The sequence below is a fragment of the Alexandromys fortis genome, unplaced genomic scaffold (genome assembly GCF_014885135.2).
Source record: "Alexandromys fortis isolate MF-2015 unplaced genomic scaffold, M_Fortis_MF-2015_v1.1 scaffold_36, whole genome shotgun sequence".
NCBI classification, from domain to species: Eukaryota; Metazoa; Chordata; class Mammalia; order Rodentia; family Cricetidae; genus Alexandromys; species Alexandromys fortis.
The window spans coordinates 8,861,605-8,887,965 of record NW_026067915.1 but is presented as its reverse complement, the minus strand read 5'-3'; the positions used below and the strand labels follow the sequence as shown (position 1 = coordinate 8,887,965).

Here is a 26,361-nt window from a genome sequence, read left to right as displayed (position 1 = left end):
TATATATCCAAAATAATAAAATATAAATAAATCTTCAAAAAAAGAGAAGAAACTAGAACAAGTGCCATGCAGAATGTAAAGAAGCTGAAGCCCTTCCTTGTACACTGCTGGTTCGAATATGAACAAGTACAGCCCCTAAAAAAGTACTTTGGTGTCTGCACAGGACAGGTACAGAGCCAGAAGTCCCAGACGCTCAGGAGACTAATGTGGCAGAATTGCTTGAGCACAGGAAGTCTGAGACCAGAAGAGCATGGACAACACAGAGAAAATCCTACTTAAAAAACAGGATTGGCTTAGCGGTAAAGATGGCTCAAGTTATTAGCCAGGCGGTGGTGGCACATAACTTTAATCCCAGCACTAAGGAAGCAGAGGCAAGAGGATCTCTGTGAGTTTGAGGTCAGCCAGGTCTACAAAGCTAGTTCCAGGACAGCCAGAACTACACAGAGGAACCCTGTCTTGAAACACAAAACAAACGAAAAAGATGGTTCAGTGTTAAAACACTCACCACACAAGTGAGAGAACTGGGGTTTGGATCCCAGAGCTGCGTTAGGCTGGTTGAGTGCAGTACCTAGGCTGGAATTCCAACCTTCAGAAGACAAAGACAAGATGTGATGGCTATTCTTGATTGTCAATCTGACTGTATCTGAAATGAACTATAAACCTAAGCAGCCAGGTACACCCGTGAGGGACTGTTTTTAAATCATTTTAAGTGGGAAGATCCACTTTTAATCAGGCCTGGACTGTCTGCTGGGAACCTATATAAAGGACATGGAAGAAGGAAGCTTTTGCTCTATGCCTGCTTACCCTCACTCTAGCTGACAACTTCATTACTTCACTGGCATCAGAGCCTACTTCAGGATTCTGGCATATAGTGAAGACAAACTGAGACACATGGACTCATGGACTAAACAATTACTGGAGTCTCTAACTTTCTATTGGTAGATAGCCATTGTTGGAGCGGCTGGACCACATTTGGTAAGCTACTCTAATAAATCGCCATATATATAAACATATGTTATATGTGTGTGTGTGTTACACACACACATACACACACACACCAGTTCTATTAGTTCTGTTCTTCCAGAGAATTCTGACTAATACACAGGGGATCCCCAGAGCAAGCTGAGTATGAGCATCAAGACTAACCATACTGGTGAACTAGTGAGCTCTGAATCTGAGAGACACTCCTCGATGAATAAGGTAGAAGAGTGGTTAAGAATGATTTCTGATGTCACCTCTGGCCTCCAAATGCATTCACACTCACATGCACACCCACCCACCCACACACATACACACACAAATGGGGAGTGGTGCCTGAAAAAAAACTCCTGGAGTTAAAGAAGATTATTTGACTGTAATTTCCCATTTAGGTATATATTCAAATCAACTACAAGCAAGGGCTAAAGCTGTACTTTAGTCAGTAGAGGGCTTGCCTACCATAAGGCCATGGGCTCGATCCCTACCAGGCATGGTAATGCATGCCTGTAATCCTGACAGGAGATAGGGGGAGGAGGATGGAGAAGCTCAAGGTTACATAGTGAGGTCCAGACAAGCCTGGCAATATAACTTTTCACACTCACGCGTTCACAAAAGCTCCCTGCTAGTGAAGCCATACACTCTAGAGACTGTAGCGCAAGTCTGTGGCATGCAGCAGGGGCAGAGCACCACTGCAATTGCAGATGTTACCATCCAGAAATGCTGGCCTTCTCTCCAACTGTGGATGACACACACCACCAACAGTCTAGTGTGTACTGAAAATGCTGCCCCTCCTCTGAGCACCAAGCATCTGGGATACTATTTTTCCTGAACTAAACGACAGGAGTCCAACAATGCCTGTTACCTGTGCCCCACTTCCCAAGAGCAGACGCAGTCCACTCTAGCAAACACTTGCCAAGTAAACCCAGACAAGCTACAGGTCTGGATGGAGCCCTGTAGTACTTGGCATTACCTCTGGAGTCATAGTCCTGGCCCTCGTGAGTGATGTCCACCTTTGCTATGACTCAGAATCTCTGCTAACAGGCCAGATAGAGCCCAGTCAATACAGACAGAGCTGACACCTTGACAGCAGACCCTGATGCTAAATCTACTACATTCACTGGCTTTTCACCCATGAGTCATAAAGCAAATGCTCTCACCTTGGAGAACAACTCCCCCTCTAAAAAGTGCTAAATGAGAGTTGTCAGTTGCTAGCTACTGACTGGAATGTTCTGTCACCCAAATGCTTGACTCAGGCCCCACAGTAGTTGGTCAGTAGGAAGCCCCTGTGGATGGTGGAGATGAAATCAAGGAAGTGCTCTTGCACTGCAGACAGAAGCCCTCAGAATATCCAACACCAAGACATGTATCTCAACTAGGGTATGGATGTGCAGCCCTCTCCTTGAACACAGATGTAGACATAGCCCAAAGGTCAGGGGAGAAACAAGCACAAAAGGTTCAGTATGAACATGAAGAGGACCTCTTAAAGCCAAAGTAAGGAGACTGGACTGCCCTGGTCCCTGAACAAGCCTCTGGGAGCTCATGTAGACAGCATGTGCCAGTGAAGTGATCTGATGCCAGGGATGAAATGTTTACTGCCCCATCTAAAAACTCCCTTATGGGCCTAGAGAGATGGCTCAGCAGTTAAGAGCACTGACTGATCTTCCAGAGGTCCTGAGTTCAATTCCTAGCTTACAACCATCTGTAATAAAAATCTGATGTCCTCTTCTGGCCTGCAGGGGTACATGTAGACAGAGCAGTTGTATATATAAAATAAATCTTTAAAAAAACAAACAAACAAAAAGACAAAAAGAAAAGCCCACTTCCCAGCCAGGCGGTGGTGGTGCACACCTTTAACCCCAGCACTCGGGAGGCAGAGGTAGGCAGATCTCTGTGAGTTTGAGGCCAGCCTGGTCTACAAGAGCTAGTTCCAGGACAGGATCTAAAGCTACAGAGAAACCCTGTCTCGGAAAACAAAACAAAACAAAAAAAAACAAACTTGGTTCTTCCAGAAGTGCAGGAAGGACACTTAAATCCCCCCGCCCCCTTTTTTCTTTCCTAACTTGTTATTCTAGAACTTGTTACACAACACAGGCTGTGTTCAAACACACAATGATCCTCTTGCCTCAGTTTTCTGAGTGCTAGGATTACAAGCAGGCATCACCATGCTTCGATTGTCAACACTTTATTGTCTATCCTTTGGATTATACACAGCCCAGTAGAAATTAACTAATGCTTGCATGAAATAGAGACATAATCCAGTCTCGTCTACAGAGCAAGTCCAGAACAGCTAAAGTTGTTGCACAGAGAAACCCTGTCTCAAAATACAAGACAAACCAAACAAAAAGAAAAAGGAAAAAGAGAGACATAAGCCTGAAAAAAATCAATTCCCAATGTTAATAAAAAGCCACTAGGGTACTCCCTAGTCCGTATGAACTATCACCACTCCACACTCAGACATCCTGTAAAGCAAGAAAGTAGCGGTCGGTGCAATTCAACTTCTGACTTCTGAGTATGAAAGCTAAATAATCTATCGCCATTAGCATAGGGTATCCCTGCTTCTAAAGTGCTGACAGAGCTTCAGTCTCACTGGGTTTAGCCATACTCACCATGGTGGAGGACCATAAAGGACGCCATATCTGCGGGAGTGGCCCCATGAACACCAGTCACCCCCAGCCCACCATCCTATTGTTGAGAACTCCTTTCTCATCATGTGTCAGGACTCCAACACTATCCTGTGTGTATCATTAGGATCTAACATGTGCCAATAGCTCTGCATACTATCCACTTACCTCTCAAAGGTCTCAAAGGACAGGCTGGCTTTCTCCTCCTTGTGGTCACTACCACTGCCTGACCGATGCAGGCTCCGGCGGGAGTGTTTACGCCGAGGTTGCTCCCGTTCTGGTGTGTCATCTTGCTCTACAGTCTCACTCTCCACGTAAGGGTAGGCTACCAAGTTGATGTAACCATCACTGTCTCCCTCAAAACAGACAGAAACCACACCTGTTGGGAGAAAAAGCAGCTGGTTAACAAATACCACCACTGGTGGGGGTCTGTGTAGGCCATCACCTCTTCTGACTGAACTGTAAATCCTCTAGGGATAATAGCCAGCAGACATCCAGTTTGCAGCAAAGACAGACAACCATCTTTATCCTCTATCTGCTGCTTACCTTTGAGGATAAATCTGTAACTATTTTCTACTCTTTTACTTCTCCCTTCTGCTTTCAGTTATCGACTTCTGTACCACTCACAAAGAATCTCTAGGTGACATTGAACCAGACAAATTTTAATGCTCTAGAGGGCAAGGACATGGCTCAGCAGTCAAAAGCAATTGCTGCTCTTTCAGAGTACCCGGCACTCACATGGTGGCAGCTCACAACCATCTGTTAACTTCGGCCCCAGGGGATCTAATCCCACCTCCACCTCTCCATAGGCACCAGGGATGCATGCGGTACACAGACAACATACACAGCAACACTCATACGCGTATAAAGCAAAAAATATTTTTCAAAGTGTGGTTGTTGGCGCACACCTTTAGACCCAGTACTCAAAAGGTAGAGGCAGGTGGATCTCTGTGAATTCAAGGCCAGCCTGGTCTACAGAGTTCCAGAACAGCCAGAGCTACACAAAGAAACCCTGTGTTTTTCCAAAAGACACTTTATGAAAAAATTTTAACCCTCTTTCTATTCAACAGCTTTAAGATGATCCCACCCTTGTCAGTGACATCAATAGATCTGTTTTCCTTCTGCCTCAACAGTGTAACTGAAGAAACAAACTGTCTCCAAGACAGCGCTCATATGAAGTATTTCTTTCCCACCCTGAACACAGTGCTTTCCTAGAGTCTACCCTGGAATCTCTATGGTGAAATACCTTTCTGTGTTTTCCTGCTATATCTCATGGAGCAATTTCTTCTCTCTCATTGCTTCATTTTCGTTGGGTAGCCCAGGTGGACCTCAAACGCACTATGAAGTGGATGATAGCCTTAAACTGTTCTTCCAGCCTCTGCTTCCCAAGTGTGAGGGTTACAGCTGTGCTCAACCCTCAACCATGTCTCCTTTTAACTCTCACTATGTAACTCTGGCCTCTTCCAACCACAGGTCCCAGAGATCCATCTGCTTCTGCTTCCCAAGGGCTAGGATTAAATGTATGCACCACCACTTCCCAACTTGTACTTTTAGTTTTTACGTATTTTGCTTACATATGTGTACATGTATCACACAAAGCCAGGACAGGGCATGGAACCCCCTGGAATTGGAGTTCCAGGCAGGCGTGAGCCTTCATGATGTAATGGGAACCAAGCCTGGGTCTGCAGGAAAGAGCTGCTCAACTGCCGAGCCACCTCTCCAGCATCTCTGCCACTTGTCAACCAATCTGTTTCTTCCAGATCATTACCAAAAGAGATAAAACAGAAACAATACCCAGAAATATAATGAAGTTTTTTTAAGAATGAAAACCCAACAATAAAGCTGCTCTCTGCAGAATTTTCATATCCTACCTGGATCATGCCCATCAACTACATGTCTACTTTTACCCTCTTGCTGTACACAACTGGCCCCATAATCTGCAAAGAGTGAGACGCACTACAGCACGTCAATACGCCAACCACAAGTGTTCTCTTCCACTCATTTCCTTTTCTAGGCCAGCTCTGCGTCCTCGTAGAAGAAAAATCCTTCCAAAATCAAAGGAAAGGATACTTCCTCCTTACATCTTACATCTTGCTCACGCTCACTCCTCAGGTTTCACATGTACAACCTGTCCATGTGTATTATATGACTGTCTCTCGGGCAAGCTGTCACCACTGCCTTTTGAATTGGTTCATGGTTGAACACCCTCCAGTCTACAGTCTTATATTCTAGGAGTTCCCTCACACTCTAACCTTGACTGTCCCCAGCACTATCACACACTTCCAGAGAAGAATCATTCTTTCTATCAGTCTCTAGTTTTCCCATCTTGATTTATTCTTTGTGTAGTTAAAATGTATCTTCAAGGAATCCCCTAAGAAATTTCCGGGACACTGATTTTCTGAATCCTTTGTTCAAGTAATACTTTAGCTGAATGTTTGTTGCAAATGCAGTTTTACATTTTCCTTTCCAATTCAGATGGACCTGTACAGGCCAGCACTCCCAGTAAAGTGCTGACAAGACATGGCGGTGGTGGCGCACGCCTTTAATCCCAGCACTCCCAGAGGCAGAGGCAGGCAGATCTCTGTGAGTTCGAGACCAGCCTGGTCTACAAGAGCTAGTTCCAGGACAGGCTCCAAAACCCACAGAGAAACCCTGTCTTGAAAAACCAAAAAAAAAAAAAAAAAAAAAAAAGACATGGACGAGCGCAGACGACCTATCTCAGTCCTTGGTATGAAAGAAGGAAGTCATGGATGCCTCTGTCATGAGGAAGACACTTCCTTCCACATCTATCTTTAGCTTTTGCTTTTGACAAGTAAATAAACATGTACAAAACAATTACAGATTTCAAGAAGTACTGTGAAGAAACTAAATTAAGGTTCTATAATTGCAAATGATGTCTCCAAAACAGAGCATTTAGCAAAGGATGATCAACGAGTGTCTGAGGGGTGTGGAGAGTTGCAGACACGAAGAAACACAATCCAATGTATAAGTAAACACAGAGGTAAAAACAAACTGCCATCATAAAGCCCCAAACTGGGATAGTCTTAAAAACCAGGCTCTAAAGATATAGATCAGCTAGCAGAATGCATCCTAGCATTCTCAAAAACCAAACAAAGGAAGCCGGGTGGTAGTGGCACTCGCCTTTAATCTCAGTACTTGGGAGGCAGAGGCAGGCAGATCCCTGTGAGTTCGAGGCCAGTCTGGTCTACAAGAGCTAGTTCCAGGACAGGCTCCAAAGCTACACAGAGAAACCCTGTCTCGAAAGAGAGAGAGAGAGAGAAAAAGAGAGGTGATGTGGGAGTGTCATATATCAATCTGTTGATTTCATTGGTTAATTAAATAAAGAAACTGCTTGCCCTGATAGGTTAAAACATAGGTGGGAGGAGTAAACAGGAGGAAGATGGGAGGAGTAAACAGAATAGGATGCTGGGAGGAAGAGGAAGTGAGCTCAGACTCTGCTCTGCTCCTGGAAAGACCCTACAGCTCTGCTCTCTGGAGCAGAGGCCCTGCTTTGCTCTCCCAGGCAGCTCCGACCCAAGATGGACGTAGGCTAGAATCTTCCCGGTAAGCGGACCTTGGGGTGCTTACACAGATGATTAGAAATGGGCTAAATTAATATGTGAGAATTAGCCTAGAAGAGGCTAGATAGAAATGGGCCAAGCAGTCTTTAAATGAATACAGTTTGTGTGTTGTTATTTCGGGCATAAGCTAGCAGGCGGCTGGGGTGCTGGGGACGCAGCCCCGCCGCTCCTATTTCAACAGAGAGGGAAAACAAAGGACAGAACAGAGATATGATTCAGTGATAGAGTTTTCAGCTAGTCCATTCAAAGTCCTTCATTCAATCCCCGGTACTGTTAAAAAAAAAACCACCACCACGCCAGGCAGTGGTGCATGCCTTTAATCCCAGCACTCGGGAGGCAGAGGCAGGCGGATCTCTGGGATTTTGAGGCCAGCCTGGTCTACAAGAGCTAGTTCCAGGACAGGCACCAGAGCTACAGAGAAACCCTGTCTCGAAAAACCACCAAAAAAAAAAAAAAAAAAAACACCACCACCACCACCAAAAACCAAAAAAGGTAAATATAGACCTGCACACAATCTTAAGTATGCACATCAGAACCAAGCAGGTCTCAGTTCTGAGCAGGACTCAGATCTTTGTATGCGACTGCATTATTTATAATAGTCAAAAGATGGAAGCAACATGAATGTGCTAACCCGCCAGTTTATTTTATTTTATTTTATTTTATGTATGTGTTTGTGCCTGAGTGCATGTCTATATACCACATGCATGCAGTACCCACAAAGGCCAAAAGAGGGTGTCAGATCTTCTGAATCTGGGAATTGAACCGAGGTCCTCTAAAAGAGCAGCAAGAACTCGTAAGCATCAAGCCATCTCTCCAGCCCTCATCAAAAATTTTCAAGAGGCGTCTGAGGTAGTTCAGCGAGTGAAGGCACCTGTGGCCAGGTTTGATGGCATGATCTCAACTCCTGGAACCTGTGTGGCAGCAGGAGAGAAGCAGTTCCTCAAAGCTGCCCTCTGTATGCCATGACACAAGAGTGTCTACACCATACAAATAAATGTTCTGCTTTAAATTTTGTTTTATGCATTGCTGGTGGGAATGCAAGCTGGCACAACCCCTTTGGATGTCAGTGTTGCGATTTCTCAGAAAATCAGGAAACAACCCTCCTCAAGATCCAATAATACCACTTTTGGGTATATATCCAAAGGATGCTCAATCGTGCCACAAGGACATGTGCTCAACTATGTTCATAGCAGCTTTGTTTGCCATAGCCAGAACCTGGAAACAACCTAAATGTCCCTCAATCAAAGAATGGATAAGGAAAATGTGGTACATTTACACAATGGAGTACTACACAGCAGAAGAAAATAACAGCTTGAATTTTGCAGGAAAATGGATGGAGCTAGAAAACATTATTTTGAGTGAGGTAACCCAGACATAGAAAGACAACTTTCATATGTACTCACTCATAGGTGGTTTTTAAACATAAAGCAAAGAAAGCCAGCCTACAAACCAACAATCCCAGAGAACTCAGACAACAATGAGGACATAAGAGAGACTTACACAGATATAATCTACATGGGAAGTAGAAAGCAGAAAAAGACAAGATTCCTGAGTAAATTGGGAGCATGGGGACCTTGGGGGAGGATTAAAGCAGGGAGGGGAAAGGCAGGGAGGGGAGCAGAGAAAAATGTAGAGCTCAATAAATATCATGGAAAAAAATAATTAATTACTTAAAAAAAAACACAGCCAGGCGGTGATGGTACAAACTTTTAATTCCAGCACTAGGGAGGCAGAGGCAGGCGGATCTCTGTGAGTTCGAGGCCAGCCTGTTTTACAGAGCTAGTTCCAGGACAGGCTTCAAAAAGCTACAGCTAAACCCTATCTTGAAAAACCAAACCACCCTGCCCCCCCTCAAAAAAACCTGACCAGATCATAAATTAATGTACACACAGAGTGCAAAGATGAGACGTTAAAGTGGCCTGACTCCAAGTCATGGGGTTCTCTGTGTTCTACAAAATTAGCTCTTATCTTAAAACAGCTTCAAATGTTAAAAATTTCAGGGCTCCAGAATACTCCATAAACATATTTCTCCAGCACACACAGACACAGCACCACACCATGCCCTTGTCAGCTGTCCAATCACTTTAAAGTCTGCAAAGTATGCCTCTATACTCCTTAGGACCAAAGAACTGCCCCCTTCTCCCCTGTGTGGCAAACAAGAGACTTCTTGACAATAGGCTTTTCTCTACCAGTGGGTCTTCCTGCTATCAATTTTTCTTAGCTTTACTATCAATTCAATTTTCATAATCTAAAAACCTGATAATTTTAGTTTCTAATTTTGCCTAACAAAATTGAGATAACAGAGAACTACAACCACATCACAGGGTAAACAAAACAAGGACAACTGAGCCAAAGCCTGTCAGTCAAAGGTTGCTAGTCTCTCAAAAAGAACACTGACTAACCTTTGTATTCAGGGGTGAATTCTTTCATTTCAGGAGGGAGAGACTCGTAGAAGCGCTGTTCCCGGGAGATGAGAGGTTTGCACACAGTGTGATCGTCGTACCGCATCATGCTGCTGTGTCCGCCCACCTGATGGATGAAGGGCTCCAGGAGGACTCCTCGGTCTCCAGCCCGACTTGCGTTCTTGCCATACTGCCCCACTTCCATGGTTTGACAAACACACATTGCGTTGGGGGCCAGTTGCACACTGATGGCAGACGATGCAGCTCATGGACCACAAAATGAGTGCTAGGTTGATTCTGGCTAGTGGAAGGCCAATGGTCAGAGTCTGCTTAGCTTATTGTTCTGTCCTAAGAAAAAGAAGATAGAGAATCAAGAAAGGAAATCGAAACACCTGGCAAGTCAGTGTTTCCTGCTGTGTGCCCCCATCATGCACACTACTGGAAGGTAACAGGCAGATGAGAACTTTGTTAAGTGATGCAGCATTGGTCTCCTCCACCCACTATCCTGTGTACATAAACTCCCCTACAGGCCGGGCGGTGGAGGCGCACGCCTTTAAGCCCAGAGGCAGGCAGATCTCTGTGAGTTCGAGGCTAGCCTGGTCTACAAGAGCTAGATCCAGGACAGGCTCCAAAGCTACAGAGAAACCCTGTCTCAAAAAAACCAAAAGAAAAATAAATAAAAAGGATCAGAAAAAACAGTAACAGGGGGCTGGAGAGATGGCTCAGTGGTTAAGAGCATTGCCTGCTCTTCCAAAGGTCCTGAGTTCAATTCCCAGCAACCACATGGTGGCTCACAACCATCTGTAATGGGGTCTGGTGCCCTCTTCTGGTCTGCAGGCATACACACAGACAGAATATTGTATACATAATAAATAAATAAATATTTTTAAAAAAAACAGTAACAGTATGTTCTGTTCAGGGTCTCATCCTGAGTCAAGAGAAAGACATGGGTTTTGTTTGCAGTCTGTCCATTAAGTGCACAACTCAGTGACATTAAATGCAATCCCACTGCTGTGCAACCATGGTCATCATTGACCCACCTACAGAGCACAGACTTCCATCATCCACACTGAATTTGAAACCAGTTTTTTGTGTGTTTGTGTGTGTGTGTGTTTTCATCTTTTTTTAGTTTTTTTAATACCGAGTGCTAGGATTAAAGGCGTGCGCCACCATCAGTATATATTATAAGAAAAGCACTGGTTCCCAAGAGGACTATAATTACATCACAATCCTCTTGGACAGTGGTTTTTGCCTTCCTAAAACTTTGACCCTTCAATACAGTTCCTCAAGTCTTGATAACCACCAACCACAAAATTTTTTTCCTGGCTACTTCATACCTGTAATTTGCTACCGTTATGAATTGTAATGTAAATAAATATCTGATATGCAGATGGTCTTAGATAATCCCTGTGAAAGGGTCTTTAAACCCCTTAAATGGGTTGCGACCTGAGAACCACTGCTCCAGGAGGTGGAAAAGAACTGTTAAACTTCCTTGGTATTTTCCCTTCATCTGTCCCTAAACACCACTCTCCTCACCTTCCTTTTTCAATCTGCTCTAAGGGTCCATCGCCGACTCTCCCAGGTTTGCAGTCTCAAGACTCAGGCCTCTGTTCTCTTTTGCTCAACACCAGACACACACCCCACCAGCTTATTCACCAGGTGATGGAGGAAGATCATTGGCTAATAAAGAAACTGGCTTGGCCCATTTTATTGGTTAGAACATAGGTGGGTGGAGTAAACAGAAGAGAATGCTGGGAGGAAGAGGAAGTGAGGTCAGAAGTAATGCAGCTCCTCTCAGAGCCAGACGCCTCAGACAGAGAGGCATGCTCCGCTCTCCCAGGCAGATGCACGCAATGAAGCTCCTCCGACCCAGGATGGACATAGGCTAGAATCTTCCCGGTAAGCGGACCTTGGGGTGCTTACACAGATGATTAGAAATGGGCTAAATTAATATGTGAGAATTAGCCTAGAAGAGGCTAGATAGAAATGGGTCAAGCAGTGTTTAAATGAATACAGTTTGTGTGTTGTTATTTCGGGCATAAGCTAGCCAGGCGGCCAGGGTGCTGGGGATGCAGCCCCGCCGCTCTTATTTCAACAACCAGGAACAAAACAGAGCTCATCTCCCTTTCCTAAAACCCTCTGTAACTGCAGTCTGTCCCTTCTCAACTCAGTTGTTACAGGGGTTCTTACTCGCCTTCCATGAGGCGCTCCTCCTGGATCCCTTCAGAGAGCATCAGGTCTCAATGGCTTCTGACTTCCAGTGCCACACTCCTGGTATGGTCATTACCTCCTTTTAAACGGTTTGGACCATACTGTGGCCTTTCAGATGGCTCATTCTCAAAACAGCAATCCTAGTTACTATAGTAGAATAGGAGTAAGACCACATGAGTTCAGCTGGGCGATGGAAGCACACATCTTTAATCCCAGCACTTGGGAGGCAGAGGCAGGCAGATCTCTCTGAGTTTGAGGCCAGCCTGGTCTACAAGAGGGTTGTGACACAGAGAAACCCTGTCTCAAAACAAACAAACAAACAAAAAAACCATGTGAGTTCTATATTGAAAATGCTGCAATTAGTGGTGGTAATTCCACTCCTTTTAACTCTAGCACTTGGGAAGCAGAGGCAGACAGATCTCTGAGTTAAAGCCAGCCTGGTCTTCAGAGCGAGTTCCAGGATATCTAGGACTGTTACAAAGAGAAACCCTGGCTAAAACCAAAACACTAAAAAAATAAATAAATAAAATAGTGCAATGGCTTCCACCTCACACAGAATAAAAGCACAATTTACTATACCTAACCAGAGCCATGAGACAGTCATTCCCTCCCCCCAGTTTCATACTTTATATCCTACCCCTCTTGTATTTGCTTATTAACTCATTCTAGCCGTGGTCTCCATGCTGTTCCTCAAACACCCAAGACTTATTAGCACTAGCCACTCCCTTTACCCAAAACACTCTCCAAGTTTAACTCCCCTACTGTCTTCAAGTTTTTGAACTGGGGAACTAATATGGCTCGGCAGTTAAGCATGTATACTGTTCTTGCGAAGAACTGGAGAATCCCAGCATTCAGGTCATGTGGCTCACAACTGCTTGTAAGTCCAGCTCCATGAGGATCTGACACCTCTGATCTACAATGCAACCTGCATTCATGTGCACATACCCACACACATAAAGAAATCACTTTTTAAATCTTCGAACTGGGCAAGATAGCTCAGTGGGTAAAGTGTTTATTGCACAAGCTTGACAACCTGTATTTAATACCAGAAACCACATAAAGGTTGAAGAAGGGAACCCACCAGAGCTGACCTCTTCACTCACACACACACACACACACTCTCTCACACACACACACACACTCTCTCTCTTTCCTTCTCTGTGGCATGTCCCCACCCCATCATACATTGACACAATAAATTTTTTAAAATTTAAAGTCTTTAAACTGTTTGGCATGGTGGCACATGCAGTGTTAGGGCCTTAATGCCAACACTGGGGAGGCTGAGGCAGAAGGATATCAAATTTGAGATCACTGGGCAGTTTACTAGGGCCTTTTTTTTTCCCCTTTCTCTTTCTGTTTTTTTCAAGGTGGTTTCTCAAAACAGTCCTGGCTTTGTAGACCAGGCTGGCCTCAAACTCAGAGATCTTCCTGCTTCTGCCTCCCAAGCACTGTGTTTAAAGTCATGTATCACCACCACCTAGCTACCAAGACCTTTTTTCTCTCTGAAGATAGCATCAGAGAGAAGAGGGCATCAGATCCCATTACAGATGATTGTGAGCTACTGTGTGGTTGCTGGGAACTGAACTCAGGATTTCTGGAGGACTCACCAATGCTCTTAACTGCTGAACCTACTCTCCAAGCGCCCCACACACAGACACACACCGACCAACTTTTTTTTTAAACAAAAACTTCAAAAGCAGCTAGAGGTATGCTGGGGAGATGGTTTAGAGGGTGAAGCGGCATGTGCCTGGGACCCCAGTGCTCCTAATAGGGCCCAGCAAGAAAGATGGCAGGCAGGAGAACCGCTGGGAGCTCCCAGGCCAGGGTGGGCCAACTAGCTGGGTGTACACAACAACAAACAAAAAAAAGAGAAGCTGTCTCAAGCAAGATTAGAAGGGGCTGGGCTGTGGCGGCATACAATTTTAATCCCAGCACTCAGGAGGCAGAGGCAGGCAGATCTCAGTGAGTTCGAGGCCAGTCTGGTATACAAAGCGAGTTCCAGGACAACTAGGACTCTTACTCAGAGAAACCCTGTCTCAGGGGGAAAAAACAAACAAACAAAAACCAAGGTAGAAGGTAGGACCAATGCAAGACATTGTAATCTAACTTCTCTTAACCTCTACACAAGCACCATAATATGAACACATGTGCCCATACTCAACACATACACACATATATGACATGCACATAATTTTTATAAAGGACTGGAGGGGGCTGAGTTGCAGTTCATTCAGAGTGCCTGCCTAGAATTTAAGGAGTCCTATTTATATAATCCAGGCATGGTGGCACATGCCTGTAATTCCAGCACCCAGGAGGTTGAGGCAGCAGGATCAGAAATCATCTTCATTTGTACCATAAATTCAAAGTTAACCAGAGAAATATAAGAACCTCATCTTAAACCAGGGGTAGAGAGCTGGGGATATACCTCAGTGATAGAGAACTTGTCTAGCATACACAAGACCTTACGCTCAATCCTTATTACTAAAGAAAGTCGCTTGGTTATAGTGGCGCACACCTTTAATCCCAGCACTCAGGAGGTAGAGGCAGGTGGATCTCTGGGAGTTCCAGGCCAGTCTGATCTACAGAGCGAGTTCTAGGACAGGCTCCATAGCTACTTAGAAACCCTGTCTTGAAAAACCAAAAGAAAAAGAAAAGGAAGTTGTTGACTACTCTGTCATAGTAAGATCCACCCTTACCTTGCCAACTTACCTGTAACCTACCTGCATTCTGCTTTTCATTTAAGTGTGATTTTGTTTGCTCTGGGTTGGGTGGGGAAAGGGGAACTGGTGATACCAGAGACTAAAGTCAGAGCTACATATGCTAGGCAAGCACTCTAGCCACTGATCTGCACCCCAACGGCTTTCTCATGGCTTTTTATCTCCTATTCTACATATTACACACGGAAGACATCTATTGTCTATTACTTGTTATTATAGGGCTAGCTTCATGAAGGTAAGTCTATTTTTTTCATTACATACTTTTCTAAGTATGCAAAGAAATTCCTGGCATAGGATAGTTTCATAATAAATATAGCTAAATAAACAAACATATTTATACATGTGGTCACAGCTCACAGGCTGAGAAGTGATAAAATGTGTATATTTATAAAGCATAAACAGTTGTATACAAGAGAATAAGTATATAACATGAAAAAATGTTATAGAGGAGTAAAAATGGTTTTTTGCTTTTAGTATTATGCTTTATTGCCTGGCTTGGTGGCACATTCCTAATTAATCTCAGCACTTGGAGGCAGAAACAGGCAGATCTCTGTGGATTGGAGCCCATCCTGGTCTACATAGTGAGTTCCAGGTCAGCCATGGTTATAGGGCTATACAGTAAGACCTGATCTCAATAATAAAATAAAATAAAAAAGACAACAGCAAAACACTTGTTTTGTTTCAGGCAGGGTCTTAAGTCTGTAACCAAGCCCCGCTGGCCTTGAACCAAGGGACAATTCCTCCTACCCCAGACTCCTGAGAGCTAAGAGTATAGACAATCACCTATCTCTACCAAAAACAGAACAAAAAGGTAAAATGGCTTTTCAAAGAACAAAGTATATTGGCTATGTGACAAAATTCCAAAGAAAAGAGAATATGAAATTCTGTGCAGACTATAAAAGATAAGTGAATCAAAAACAAGTTTAAATGTAGCCAGAGAAGAATAGCATAAAGAACAAAAGCTATAACAAAATACATTTTAAACAAGGAGCTACATAAAGATCCTATTGAACCAAACTTAGGAAACACAAAGTAAATGGTTGGGAGTTTTTCTTTTGGGTGTTTTCACTTTTGTTTTTCTTGTCTGATTTAATTCAATAACACAAGCCTAGAAAGTGGCAGTGAATAAAAAGTCCTGGCAAACAAAGAGAAACTGTGATGAGCTTTGGTTGCAAACAAGGTCAGGGTATTTTAAGAACCAGGAAAACAGTCTCCATGGCATTGCAAGGCAATACCTGGTCCCCACATTGCTCAGACAGACCTACAGTCTCAAGAGCAGCAGGCTTGCACTCTAAGCTCAGAATTCTGCGGTCAACATACTTTTTGGGTTTTTGTTTGTTTTTGTTTTTCAAGACAGGGTTTCACTGTTAAACTCTGGCTGTGTTGGAACTCACTTTGTAGACCAGGCTGGCCTCGAACTCAAAGATCCCACTGTCTCTGCCTCCTGAGTGCTGAGATTAAAGGCGCACATCACCACTGCCCGTCTTATTTTATATGGTCTCAGATTAACCACTTGCATTTGCTAGGCAGTGCTTTTTATTAACTGAAGCATCTTTGGTGTCTTCATATTTTACAGGCAAATTTGCAAACTGCACCAAAAATTGGTTCATAAATCTAGCATTTCTATTACTTCTTTTAGAACAAAATGCTTCAGCGCTAGAGGTAATGTTGCTCAGTGGGCAAAGTACATGCCTGGCATGTGTGAGTCTGTGATCAATCCCTAGCACAGCAAAGTAACTAACTGTATCACTTAGGCTGTAAAGTATTATGACAGGTTATGACATTCTTTTAAAGGAATGACTTGTTTCTTTTCTCAGATAGGGTCTGAATATTACCCAGGGCAGCTGTGAATTTGTACTTCAACAACTCTCCTGCCTCTGTCTTCCAAGTAGCTAGGACTACAAATGGATACAACACCCACCATTATTACTGTTATTATTATTGAGACAAGATGTCACTATGTGACCCTGGCTGGCCTGGAACTCTCTCTCGACCAGGCTGGCCTCAAACTCAGAGATCCACCTGTCTCTCCCTCCCTAGTGCTGGGAGTAAAGGTGTGGGATACCACCATCTAGTTTAAACTATTTTTTTAATTATTAATTGACCTGGGTGTAGAGGCATACCCTTTAATCCTAAAACTTGGAATGCAAAGGCAATCAGATCATTGTGATTCTGAGGCCACCATGGTTTACATATCAATTTCTAGGCCAGCCAGGACTATAGAGTGAGATCCTGCCTCAAAAGAAAAATAAAAATCAGCAAAAAAGCATAGGAAGACGGCAAGCCTTTACATAAATGTTAGCAATTCTTGCACAACCTGAAATCCACAAGGAGACAAAAATGAACCACATCTCCAATCTCAACACACAAAATTAATTCAAGATAAACACCTAAATGTAAAGACTTAAACTATAAAATTTCTAGGTGAAATTATAAAGTTATATGAATGGCATTACATGACTTCTAAGAACTGCTAGAAATTATCCAGGCATGGTGGTACACTCTGTTGATTCCAGCACTTGAGTGGCAGAGGCAGGTGGATCTCTGTGAGTTCGAGGTCAGCCTGATCTACATAGTGAGTTATATACCAGCCAAGGATACAAAGTGAAAAACAAAACTAACAAAAACAAAAAGAACTGCTTACCACTGGGTCAACAAGAAGACACAGCAACTACAACACCTTCAGGGCAGCTGGATGACTCAGGTTCATTCCCAGCACCCACAGTAGAGAGCAGACCCTCACAGTTGTCCTCTGACAGCCACATGTGGCCACGATACGCATATGCATGCACAAACATATACAGTAATAACGAAAACAAAACATCAACTTTCGGGACTGGAGAGATGGTTCAGCTGTTAGGACTGGCTGCTCTTCCAGAGGACCCAGGTTTGACTCCAAAAACCCAGATGATGGCTTACACCCACCTGTAACTCCAGTTTCAGAGGCTTCAACACCTTCTGATCTCTGCATATACACACACAGTGCACACAATTAACAACAGCAAAACACCCATAAACAGTCTAAAATTTTTAATAAAAACTCAATTTTACTGTTAATTATGTACGTGTGTGTCCACGTGTGAGGACGCACAAATGAGTGCAGGTGCCTACAGAGGCCAGAGGCACCAGACTCCCCTAGAGCTGGGGCTACAAGTGGCTGTAAGTCACCTGATACGGGTGCTAAGACTCAAGTTCAAGTAATCAGAAAAAGCAGTATATGCTCTTTTGTTTGGTTTTTTGGAGACAGGGTTTCTCAGTGTAGCCTTGGCTGTCCTGGAACTTGCTCTATAGATCAGGCTGGCCTTGAACTCACAGAGATGCAGTATATGCTCTTAAATACAGAGTCACTTCTGCAAGCTCTTGAACCCACACTTGAAAATCTTACTCTTTATGTGTATGGATGTTTTGCCTATAGAGGGCATCAGATCCCCTACAACTAAGTTACACATGGCTCTAAGTAGGTAGAAAGTGAATCCAGGACCTTTGTAAGAGCACTAGGTGCTCTTGGCCACTAAGCCGTCTCTCTCCAGCCTCTAAACCTACATTTAAAAAATAAATAAATAAATGAACTAAGCATGGTGGCCCACATTTTTATTCCCAGCCCTGAGAGAAAAAGGCAGGAAGATCTCTGTGAGCTTGACGACAGCCAAGGCCTATATAGTGAAATCCTTTCTCAAAAAAAAAAAAAAAAAAAAAAAAGAGGAATATAAGTATATTTTATATTCCTAGGCTCTAGGTGTGGTGGTACAGGTCTTTAACTCTACTCCTACAAGGCAGATCTCTGTTGAGTCTGAAGCTAGTCAAAGACACAAGGTTAAGACCACGTCTCAAAACAACAATTGAAAGAATAATAAATGGGCATAGTGATATGTGTTCCTAGCACTGAGAAGGGAGAAATAAGTAGATCCTTGAGGCTTGCTGGTCATCCAGCCTCACCTACTTGGTGAGTTCCAGGACAGTTAAGAACTCTATCTCAAAAAAGAATGCAAACATCATCTGAAGAAATGAACCTAACGCTGTCCTCTGGCCTTCACCCAAATAGGCACAGAAGCATCTATGCATGAGTACGCACACACAAAATATAGAGTAAGTGAAGGGTTTTAGTTTTTTGGGGTTTTTGCTTTGTTTTATTTTGTTTTTAATGAGACAGGGTTTCTCAGTGTACCCCTGGCTGTCCTGGAACTCACTCTATAGACCAGGCTGGCCTTGAACTCAGAGAACTGCCTACTTTTGCCTCCTGAGGGCCAAGATTAAAGATGTGCCACCAAGGCCAGGCCTTAAATGAAGTTTTTTTTTTATATTTATTTATTTATTATGTATACAATATTCTGTCTGTATGCCTGAAGGCCAGAAGAGGGCGCCAGACCTCCTTACAGATGGTTGTGAGCCACCATGTGGTTGCTGGGAATTGAACTCAGGACCTTTGGAAGAGCAGGCAATGCTCTTAACCACTGAGCCATCTCTCCAGCCCCCATGAAGTTTTAAAATAACTCAAACATACCTATGATGAGAAAAATCAAAACACAGTTTAACCTAGGTTAGAATAATATAGCAGCTTAAATCAACACAGCGTTAAAGAAACAAACTAGAGTTGGGCACAGTTACACACACTTGTAATTCCAGCCCTCAGAAGGCTAAAGCAAGAAGACTGAGTTCAAGGACAGGCTGTGTTAAATAGTGGAACCCTGTCCTCAAAAATAAGGGGGCTGGGGATCTGGTAGTAATCATCACCTCTATTCAGAAAAATGTTTGTTGATGTAACAACTAGCAGTTTACCAGTTTCCAATAAATTTAGCTCCAAACCCACCCCCCACTGCCTACTTGACAAAAAACAGAGATGAAATCTTTATTTTCCCTTGCTAGCTTTTATTAAGCTTTGTCAGCAGACATTAAAAAATACTAATGCAAAAAGAAAAAGCTCTTCATCCCAGTTCCATTATGCAACTCTCACCAGGCCCCACCACTTAGCCAGCTTTCCTAGAGCCCAACCACAGCTGTTCTGACTCCCACGATGCATCACAGAGGCCAGCAGCTTCCTCTAACACCTCACCCAAGAACTTCACAGTATAGTGCTTTTGGTGATACATTTCCTTGTAAATGGAATCTACCCACTAAGTTCTAGGATGTCGATTTCTAACATGTTCTGCCAACACAACCCCACAATGATTTTCTCTGCCATCTAGTTAGACAAAGCTGTGTCCCATCTAACAAGACTTCAGCCTAGGAATGTGGTCTTCCATAAGCATATTTATGAGCCCTATGAACCACAGACACCTACCCATTCCCAAATGTAGTTTCTCAATTCTTTTCTTGAGTTCTCTCTACTGCTCACTAGTCCCTCATTACTCCAATTTCTTATACTTATTTATTTATATATATTCACAGTTGGCTGGATTTAGCTCAGCATAGAACACTGGTCTAGAATGGGCAAGACCTTTAACTGAGGTCAATTCCCACACCAAAATAAAAAAGAAATTAAGACAAATAAAAATCTAAAATTAGCCAAGTACAGTGACAGATACCTTTAATCCCAGCACTCTCAAGAGGCAGAGGCAGGTGGATCTCTGAGTTCAAAGCTAGTCGGATCTATGTAGAAAATTCCAGGACAGGTAGGGTTACCAAAACAAAACAAAGACCCTGTCTTAAAAGAAAAAGGAAAAAACTTTTCATTTTAATGCTCACCAAGGTCAGGATTTTCTTGGGAGACACTCATGAAATATCTAATACAATCATATATCTTATTTCCAGATAGATTAGAAACTTCCTGGTACTCATGTCTATTTTCTGTGCTAATGAAAACAAGCTCCTTTTAACTTTACTTGCACTTTTGGTATTTAAAATACCAAAAATCATCAAAACCTAGCATAGTAGAGTAGGCCTGTAATCCCAGCTGAGTCAGGAAAACCACAAATTCAAGACCTACCCGGCTACACAACCTAGACAGCTAGTGAGACCCTGTCAGAACTGGAGATACAGCTCAGTGTACAAAGCCTACAGAGCATACTGAAAGCCTAGGTTCGATCTCCAGGAAAGTTCCAAATAACTGAAGGAAGCTTGACCCTGTCTTTTACCAGACAAGCTCTATGAGGTAGGGAAAGCAGGTATCTCCAACAGGTACCAGAGGGAAATGACTTGCCAAGTAAGGGTCCACAGCTAAGAAATACTTTAAACATTATTTTCCTTGTCTGGTTGCTGAAAAAAAGTGTTAAGAACAGGTTCTAGCCAGGCAGTGGTGGCGCACACCTTTAGTCCCAGCACTGGAGGCAGTGGCAGGCGGATCTCTGAGTTCAAGGCTGGTCTGTTCCAGAGCAACCAGGGCTATAAACAGAAACCCTGTCTCAAAAAAACAAACAAAAACAAAAAAGGGGGGGAAGGGGGGCTGGAGAGATGTTACAGATGTTAAGAACACTGGCTGCTCTTAGAGGACCTGGGCTCAATTCTCAGCACACACAATGGCAACTCACAACTGCCTGTAACTCCAGTTCCAGGGGATTTGACACCCTCACACAGACATACATGTAGGCAAAACACCAAAGCACATAAAAATAAAATATTAAGGAAGGAAGGAAGGAAGGAAGGAAGGAAGGAAGGAAGGATCTAGCGTGGAGAAGTGGGGTCATTTACAGGCAGCACACACTACAGGTCACTTGCTCGGTTTACTACTCCTGCAAAACGATGTGGGAACCCCAAAACTGGAGACAACACATCTTTTCGGGCTTTTTCACACTACAGGGAACCAGGCCACAGGAGTGAGGGAAGGAGCATGATGCATTTAACCCAGCGTATCCCCTCTCTGTGCAGGTACAGCCGTCCTCTAAACACTGAAGGCAAGTCAGGGAGTGGCACATGCCTGTGATTTTAGCACTTCCAAGTAGAGACCAAAGATCAAAAGTTCAAAATGCCCCTCAGCTCCCCAGTGAGTTCAAGGACAACCTGAGCATGTTGAGACCTTATCTTTAAATAACAACAAAAAAAGTAAAAATAGGAACTGAGGGCAACAATTACAAATTCTTCACTCTAAAAAATGTCTACAATTCACTATTTCATCTAAAGAAAGAATGGTACCCCAGAAACCCTCACATTATGGCTTGTGTTTGGCAAGGATGGTAATATAATCTTCTGGGACTTTTTTAGTATATACTCATTACACAAAATGATGGGTTTCATTATATTTTCATACATGCACATCATGAGCTCTGTTCATATTCAACCTGAATTAGCCTCTCTTGTGCCTTTACCCATTCTAATTATCCCTTTCCTGTGTCTAAATAATCTACCTACTATTGTCATGTTTTAATTTAAATACCTGTTAAAAATAAAAATTCTGGCCAGGCAGTGGTGGCAGGTGGGCAGAGGCAGGCAGATCTCCAGTTTGAAGCCAGCCTGGTCTATAGAGATAGTCCCAGGGCAGCCAGTGCTATGCATATAAACCCTGTCTTGAAAAACAAAAAACAAAAAGCAAAAAATAAAATTAATTAATTAAAAAATAAAATAAAAAACACAAAACTCTGCTATGAAGAAGCACACAGTATTTGTCTTTCTGAATTCAGTTAATTTCCCTTACCATGATGCTCTCTGATTCCATCCATCTGCCATGCAATTGATACAACTCCTCCTCCTCCTCATCTTTCAAGAAAGTGTTTCTCTATATAATTTCCTTCTTCATGACTGAATAAAACTCTATTGTGCACATATACCGCCTTCTTATTGGTCCAACTGTTGATGGACCGTCAGGTTGATTCAACACATCTTGGTTATTGTACATGGTACCACAATAGACAAATGCACAGCTATCTGTCAGACACAAGACTCTTGGGTGCTGCAGGAGTACTATACCTGGGTCATATGGTAGTTCTATCTTCATTCTTTTCAGAAACTGGGGGGAGGGACTAAAACTCTCAAAAAACTTCTAGTAACATCCATACTCAAGTAAAACCTTCCTAACAAAATCAGCTGAAAAGGTCTCCATAGGCAATAAGACACTGATAATATCTAAACCTAGGATCAGGCTGTAGTTCAACTGGTAAACTATTTGCTATCATTTACAAGGGCCTAAGTTTGTCCCCCAGCATAGCATAAAATTGAGCATGGTGGTATAAAATTATACATCCAGCACTCAAGAGGTAAAGGCAAGAGGCTCAGAAGGTCAAAGTTATCCTTGACTACATAGAGTCTAAGCTACAAGACATCCTATCTCAGAAAACAAAACAAAGGGCTATTGGCTTGGCTCACTGGTTAAGAACACTTGTTCTTGCAGAGGCCTCAGGTTTGGTTCTCATCATCCACATGATAGCTCACAATCATTCATGACCAGAAAAAAAAAATTAGTCTGCTCTACTAAAAAGTTATGCCTCTTTGGCGGGCACTTTAATCCTAGATTAAAGGGAAAATCTTTAATCCTAGCACTTGGGAGGCAAAAAACAGGCAATCTCTGTGAGTTCATGGTTAGGCCAGCCTGATCTACATAGTGAGTTCCAGGACAGTCAGAGCTATATAGTGAGACCCTGTCTCAAAAAAACCAAAAGCTATACCTCTAATTATAATGTTATACTTAAAAATATTAAGTTAAAAAAAAAGGTTAAAAACCAGATGGTGGTAGCACAGACATTATAGGATAATTAATGCATTAACAAAGTGCCTTTAACTGCAGCACTCAAAAGGCAGAGGCAGGCAGATCTTGGTGAATTTGAGGCCAGCCTGGTCCACAAAACAAGTTCCAGGACAGCCAGAGCTGAAACAGAGAAACCCTATTCAACAAACAAACAAAGTTAAAAATCCACTTTAACGACAGAGAAATTGATGCACATCAGTAAGTAAATGAAGTCTACCTAAAATGGACACAGGAACTGAGATATAGCTCATGTGATAGAGTACTTACCTAAAACACATGAAACCCTAGTTCCATTCCCAACACTGTAACTGAGCACAATAGTACAAATCTGTAATAGCACTTAGGGTGGAAGTTCAAGGTCATGCTCAGCTACAGAGCAAGTTGAAAACCAGCCCAGACTATATGATAACCTGTTTAAAAAAAATAAAAACTAATGAGGACGCACACACACATATATATGTACATATACATATACACATATATACACATATGTAAACATATATCTGTTTCCAACTATCCAACTATACATTGTGAAAAGGCAAAACTATAAAGACAGTTAAAACAAAACAAAACAAAACCGGCCAAATAGTTGCCGAGGGTAGGGGAAAGCTGAACAAGTTTTCAGAGGATTTCTTAGGGCTGTGAAACCATCCTGTATAATACTGGAACAAGTTAAAAGCCATACAGGCTACAGAGCAAAGATGTTGTTTCAAAAACCAAACCAGACAGGCATTGTGATGTATACCTGTAACCAGAATACAAGAGTCTGAGGTAGGAGGACCGCCATGAGTTGAAGGCTAGTCTGAGCAACATAGTGAGTTTCAGGCCAGCTGGGCTACAGAGTGAGGAGGCCCTGTCTCAAAAAACAGCAAAATATTCTGCTTATACACGAAAATACTAAAAGTGAAATCACAGTTTATTTTTCTCATTTACTAGTAAGTATATATTTAAATATTTTTTCTTTAACAATTTTTAAATGACATTTTTGATCTGCATATTGTGTGTGCGCACACATGCTCCAGTACAGCTGTGGAGGCTAGAGGATAACTTGCAAGGGTCAGATTTTCCTTTCACCAATTGGTCCTGGGATAAAACTTGAGTCATGAGCTTGGTGGCAAAACCCTTTACCCAATTAGCAGTCTCAGCCTCAGCCACTCCATGTTTTAAATAACAGCTTTATTGAGATGACTCACATTGCACAATTCACCATTATAGTGTACAACTCATGGTTTGAGACAACATGCAACTATCACCACAACTTTAAAACATTTAATTATATCAAAAAGAAATACTCTACCCTTTTGTTATTACTTCCCTACGCTTACCACCACCTGGAGGCCCTAAGCAACCACAGATCTACTTGCTGTCTTTACAAAATGATTTGTTCTGGATATTGCCTAGAAATAGAATCACACAAATACGAACTTTTATACATGGATTTTTAAACTCTACACATTTCTGACGCTCGAATATAATACATACCAATATCTTTTTACTTGATTTTATAAGATACAAAGTCCCTCTGTTATATAGCTCTGGCTGTCCTGGAACTCACTCTGTAGACCAGGCTGGCCTCAAACTCTCAGAAATCCATCTACCTCTGCCTGTCTCCTGTGTGCTTAAATTAAAAGTGTGCACCACCACAGCCAGCCCCCTTTCCTTTTTGAGTAACATCCACTTCATGAACACATTTTACTTATCTACGCATCATATGTTTCGGGTTGTTTCCCTCTTTTGCTATTAAGAGTTGTTTTAACCATGTGTATGTAGAAGGTGGGTGGGTGCCTGCGAAGCCCCAGATGTCAAAGCTAGAGTTACAGATTACTGCAAACTGCCTGACTTGGGTGCTAGGAACCCAACTTAGGTCCTCTGTAAGAACAGCAAGAGCTCTCAACTGCAGAGCCATCTCTTCATCCCTCTTTTGTTATTAATGCTGATGCTATAAATATTTGCAATCAGTTAAAGAATGGTCTAAAGCTAAACACAGTGGCAAATGCCTCTTGTCCCAGAATTCAGCAGAATTATGAATTCAGAGCCAGCTGAGCTACACAGAGAGGGAGGGAAGGAGAGGGGAGGGCAGAGGAAGAAGGAGAGAAAAGGGAGGGAGGATTGTCATACAATTTTCCAAAGTTGCTGCACTCTGTTCCATTCCCATTAGTGGGGTATGTAAGGTCTCCAATTTTTCCACATCTCTACCAGTACTATCATTATGAGTTTTTGGCTTTAGAATATTGCTTAATGGCTGTTCTCACTCAATCATAATACATCCAGATATTTATCAACTGCAAGGTGCTCTTACATGACTGACAAATTTTAGACCTGAAGAGTGTAGTCTGGTCAGGCATGATGGTGCACACCTCTAATTGTAGGGAGGCAGAGGCAGGAGGATCAGGAAGTTCAAAGAGGCAGGAGAGCCTGGGGTAAGGAGCGACAGTGGGCAGTGAGATGGTCAAGCAGACAGACACTTGATAACTTGAGTTCAACCACTAGAACTGACTCCTGCAAAGTTGTCTTCTGACCTCCAAGTGCACACCACAGCACAGGCACTCCCCCCTCCCTGCAATACATAAAACAAATAAAATGGAAAAGTCTCCTTCAGAGACAAGCAGTCCAGTCCTAGCCCCAATCTCCTAGCCTATTTTCCCCCTCTTTCATATAATGAACAGGAATAACTCTACAAATAAAACTTTTATAAAGGGGTCAGAAATTCAGAAGCCTATCCTCTCTTCTCTTCTCTCTCTCCCCCGTGTGGTCATGTGGTGGTTTACCAGTCCTCTATGGTAGCAGCAAATATAAGAACCTTAATCTAGGGGTTAGAGACATGGATCAGCAATTAAGAGTGCTTTCTGTTCTATAGAAAACATGAGTTCAGGGCCCAGCAACCACATCAGCTGGCTCACAAATGACTAAACTCCAGCTCCATAGGATTCAATGCCCTTCACTTCTGACCTCCATGGCCATCTACATACATACATACATACACACAAATTAAGTCTTTTAAAAAAAAAGAGCCAGGTGGTGGTGGTGCACACCTTTAAACCCAGCACTCAGGAGGCAGGGGCAGGCAAATCTCTGTGAGTTCAAGGCTAGCCTGGTCTACAGAGTGAGCTCCAGGATAGGCTCCATATCTACAGAGAAACCCTGTCTCGAAAAACCAAACCAAACAAAAAACCAAATGTGTACATACTGTCAGTATGGTGGTACACTCCTTTAATCCCAGCACCTGGGAGCCAGAAGGCA

General features: G+C 42.9%; 1 protein-coding gene across 5 annotated transcripts in view; it reads right to left on the bottom strand.

The window, feature by feature from the left end:
- Positions 1 to 26,361, bottom strand: part of Ip6k1 (inositol hexakisphosphate kinase 1) — a 41,497-nt gene that overhangs the window by 9,425 nt on the left and 5,711 nt on the right. For 2 of the 5 annotated variants that reach the window (XM_050139266.1, XM_050139270.1), the window contains exons 2-3: positions 9,583 to 9,930; positions 3,768 to 3,978 (exon numbers count right to left, since the gene is read on the bottom strand). In XM_050139266.1, coding sequence (XP_049995223.1) covers positions 3,768 to 3,978; positions 9,583 to 9,805 — 434 coding nt within the window. In that variant the 5' untranslated portion in view covers positions 9,806 to 9,930. Of the gene's footprint in view, positions 1 to 3,767; positions 3,979 to 9,582; positions 9,931 to 11,118; positions 11,136 to 23,388; positions 23,532 to 26,361 lie in introns of those variants that run through there. The other 3 variants (XM_050139267.1, XM_050139269.1, XM_050139268.1) reach the window with 3 other exon arrangements.